Source organism: Malus domestica, chromosome 15 (assembly GCF_042453785.1).
Source record: "Malus domestica chromosome 15, GDT2T_hap1".
NCBI lineage: Eukaryota > Viridiplantae > Streptophyta > Magnoliopsida > Rosales > Rosaceae > Malus > Malus domestica.
The window spans coordinates 487,310-491,691 of NC_091675.1; the positions used below are offsets into that span (position 1 = coordinate 487,310).

Here is a 4,382-nt window from a genome sequence, read left to right on the forward strand (position 1 = left end):
AATACAAGTGAAACCTCAAAAAGCAGTTGAAGTGCTTCTTACGCAATTTGGCTGTTGTGGTAGTGGAACAATAGAAACTGGTTTATTGTGAAGCCAATTCAGTCCGTTCACATGTACAAATTTCTCTATATAATGTTTGTATTCACTTTCACCCGATCGACAGAAAGAGCTGCCGGTGCAGGAAACGTTGCTTCGCAGATTCTTCAAAAATATTTCAAAATTAGGTTTCTTGATGCCGCCCTCGGTATCTCAGTGGTCCCCACGTGTCAAACTCTCTATTGGTCTAATTCATATCGATAAACAGATCTATGCATCTAAACATGTTTTTGTTCCGAATATGTACGTGTGAATGATTTCAAGAAGCTATATACAATTCTTGTTTCTCTTGTTAATATGTCTGATTTGTTTGTTTCATATAACAAAACCATGTCGACCTAAATCCTAAAGAAACACATAACTCTTTGATCAACCTAAGTCCAGAACAAATCAATTTTACAAATTGTTATTCCAAGCAGGGAATTTGAAGGGTTTTATTCATTTGTAAAGATATAATGAATTGTTTCAGATGAAGTGGCTGGTATAATTGTCTAGAATCTGCTTCACAATGATCTTGTACGCTCTTTCGGTTGGATGGTAGCTGTCCCAGAAAACATACTTAGAGTCATCTATGCAGACTCCTGCAGGTTGGAGCTGGTTGCACAGTTTTGTCACTTCAATGGTGCCAGTACCACAACACCCTTTATTCGCAACTTCAAACCCTGTCGGGATGGATCAACACAAACAAATAAATCTTTACTAATTTATAAGAAATGTAATGGAGCTAGCTAGGTAGAGTAAATGAAATACCATACCATATTTAGCGGGGTTTATGATGAGATCGAGTAGCGAATTGTAGATGTCAATGTAGACCACTCTCGAGTTTGGCAGGTTTTTGTTAAGGTGGTCCATCTCCACAGAGAGCTTGGAATTGAACAGTTGTGATGCTTGGTTTTGTTTTTCGTCACAATCTCTTCTTATGCCTCCTTTTACAGTTCGTTGAGAAGGCACACATCCGATAGGTGGTGCACTTAGTACACCTATTCTTCGTGCCCCCAATCCATACAAGTCCTACAAAATTCATAACTTTGCTAGCTACATCAATTAAATTGCAAGGAAATGTACATTTTTCATTTTTAGCAATCTGAATCAAGAAAATACACACCTTGATAAAATCAGAGGCATATTTGAGCATGAAGTCTGTGTAAGAAGGAACGTCATACTCCAATTCCCTAACACCGCTAAGAAAATAGGTATTAGAAATATCGTTGCTGCCGGCTACCACAAGAATCAGACTGTTTTGTATGATGAAGTTTGTTTTCTCCTCTCCAACAATTCCTTTCAGCTTTTCTATGTACTCCTTGAACTGTTTCAATTGGTCAGATAGCGATGCGACTGCCTACACAATCGAATTCCAGAATTAATGGAGGAAACAAAATTAAAATTAACAAAAGAACAAAGGATTAGAGCTTAAATATATAGGTCGTACCGCAAGTTTTGCTGTCAATGGATCATAACCTGCACCACCGGCAGCTATGACAACACCGGTAAGGAGGTCATTAGGCTGCAAGGTTGGATCCAAATATGCCGGCAACAGCTCCTTGATTCCGAATGCTTCCACTGTACATGAAAAAAAAATCGTAACATAGAGTAGGGTTATTGAACATTTTATTGTATGTGTGAATAGTTATTCAGAATTTCTGGGACAAAATTAAAGATGAAAATTATATTCTTGGATTTTTCACATAAAAACTAGGGTTAATTGACCGGTTTTACGAAGTTGTACAAAAAGCAGAGGCTAGGGTTCAAAGTTTATTCCTAACTCAATTATCATAATAATACCAGTTAGTAATCTTTTATTAGCGTCCGATGATGATGGTGATGGTGATGACAACCTATGAAGTCTGTGGGAACCTTTCCATTGGAATATCTGCCGGTTGGCATTCCTCCCTTGAGGTCTTTTCCGTAGGGAAGGAAATTGCAGCGTGCAAATGTCTTGAAGTTTTCGTTGTTGTTGCCGGTATCAACAATCGAATCTCCGAATGCAATAACAGCCGGGACAGTCACATTCTTCGGCAGCTTGACTGTTGCAGCTGCCTCAATGACGTTATTCTTACTAATAATATTGCAGAAGAAAATCACGAAAATTACATATGACTGCATCTGCAGCCTGGCCAGTTTAGGACTAAATAGCCCTAGTCCTCCTGCAACTGCATGCATCTGGACAATATCACCAAGTGGCAGGTACACAAAAATAAATGATCTAAAAGAAATGAGCATAATCTTGTGGTTCTACAGTTTATATATGGTTAAGATCGAGTCTGGACCCAAAAAAAGTTCGAGCCATAGATTTTTCTGAAGCGAAGCTGTCAGATGGTATTCATTTATTAACAACCCAAATAAATATTTAGCTGTCAAAAATTAATGTTACTCTTATCATATTTTTTACATTATATTTGCACCACCTCTTTTAATAATGATGGGACTTAGATGTGTTGTTAGGCTCTACCTCAATTAAAGAAGTGATACAGATGTTATATGAAAAATAGAGAATATTTTTGTTCACCACCCTATTTATCAACGTTGAATGAGTTTAAATTTTGATATTTGTGTAGTGGATAAACAGAAATTACAAAATTTAAACTCATTAGGTTCGATTTCCGCCAAATATAAAATTGAACCACATTATTTTGACAAATTCATTGTAAGACTAAGCTCACTCCCTACCTTTAATATACATACAATCGTTTGCTCAAAACATAAATAATAACAATATACAATAATGTGCATTACCAGTATTTGAGATGGTAAGTGTAAGTGTGTAACGTCACTCTTCTTTGGTTGTTCTAAATTTCAACATGCAATAAATATTTAGGTGGCTTAATTGGGCTCTCCAGGCTGAGATATATAACTGACAAGATAATAAGAGCACCCCATCCCCCCGGCGCCCGACCACCCACCATGCCAGATATAAAATAATATTACAATTCTCAACTAAAGCATAATTTATGCATATGTGATTAAACTAATGCTATTTTACGTGTTGATGGCCGTCTAATCAATTAAAGAGGGAGCTCGATGCTTAACCACCACCACGGCGGCTCTTAATTGCTTGATGAGGAAGTTGTTTGGCGGGGGATCGTACCCTCTTGATATACAGTTGAGAATTCATAAATATCAAATCAATCAATGTTGCGCGTCACTCTTAATTATAAGCTCTACTTTAAAGATATGTGGCATGCAGGGCATCTGCTTGTAAATTTCGTGGTGTGGCTCTGCATGTGAATATGATGCAGTTGGAAGTTGACTTATAACTAAATGAGGATCGGTAGATTATGTGACACGTCTCGATCCTAATATTTTTAGAACATCAAGATAGGTACGTGCTAGCCGACATCCGAAGATGACGAAAATCATTTATTAAATACAAATGCTGATAACAAGAATAATTAAGACTTATAAATTTAGGAACGTGTTTAGAACATACAACTAACTAGAACACTAAAAGAAATAATATAAAATTGAATGAACAAAGGAATGGGTCCTACACCGAGATGACTCGAAAATGCAGATGCAGAAGTGCCTTAAAGCAGGGATTGTACGCCTCGATTCTAAGTCCTGAAGGGGCGCAAAACAAACATGAGTGGACGAAGTTGATATATATATATATATATATATATATATATATATATATTGTTTGTACCTTACTTAGGGTCTCCGTATTTAGATCTTGTATAAATACTCAGGGGACTCAAATGTAATTATGTAATAAAGGAATGGGCAAATATGTAATAAGTGATGAACCCTTATTCTATAAAATGACCCCTCACCCTCACAATTAGGGAGAGCCTCCTCACTTCCAGAGGCCTCATTCTCACCTCACAAACTCTCTCTCCCCCACAATCCTCTCAGAGAAATACAATATCAGTGTGGACGTAGCCCAAACATTGGGGTGAACCACGATACCTCCTGTGTTATTTACTTCCTTGCAGATTCACGGTCGGATTTACGTTGTTCCAAGACCTCTCTGGTTTTGTGCATCAACATTTGGCGCCGTCTGTGGGAATCGACACGAAAAACTATGTCGGTTCTCTTTCATTTTTTCACCTTCACCGTGAATCTGCAAAATCTGCAAAAAAAAACCAAGAAAACCAAACACCACGCCAATATTCTAATTTGTCCTCCTCATTGCCAGTGCTTTTCCACTTACTTTCCGATCCACTTTCTCTTGCTTAGACTGGACTCTATCTCCTCTGCCATCCATAGCGTCTGCAAGCTTTCTCAAAGCGATCTCGTCCCTCTATTTCTCCTGCTCAAAGCAACAATCAGCAGCTAGAGCAAACCAA

General features: G+C 37.7%; 1 protein-coding gene across 1 annotated transcript; it reads right to left on the bottom strand.

The window, feature by feature from the left end:
• Window positions 1-364: 364 nt before the first annotated feature.
• LOC103450552 (GDSL esterase/lipase EXL3-like) lies at window positions 365-2,411 on the bottom strand. Its single transcript, XM_029093935.2, has 5 exons — window positions 1,932-2,411; window positions 1,526-1,656; window positions 1,202-1,435; window positions 852-1,107; window positions 365-758 (listed from the first exon to the last, which is right to left on the bottom strand). The coding sequence occupies exons 1-5, from the start codon at window positions 2,314-2,316 to the stop codon at window positions 562-564; spliced, it is 1,203 nt and encodes a 400-aa protein (XP_028949768.1). The 5' UTR covers window positions 2,317-2,411; the 3' UTR covers window positions 365-561.
• Between the last annotated feature and the right edge of the window lie 1,971 nt (window positions 2,412-4,382).

What these genes read in the sequence shown, in the direction of transcription:
- LOC103450552 (XM_029093935.2), bottom strand. Translation starts at nt 2,316, where the DNA reads ATGCTCATTTCTTTTAGATCATTTATTTTTGTGTACCTGCCACTTGGT. An exon ending in GGTTCCCACAGACTTCATAG is followed by an intron (nt 1,657 to 1,931) that starts GTTGTCATCACC and finishes TTTCATGTACAG; the next exon opens with TGGAAGCATTCGGAATCAAG. An exon ending in CATAAACCCCGCTAAATATG is followed by an intron (nt 759 to 851) that starts GTATGGTATTTC and finishes CCATCCCGACAG; the next exon opens with GGTTTGAAGTTGCGAATAAA.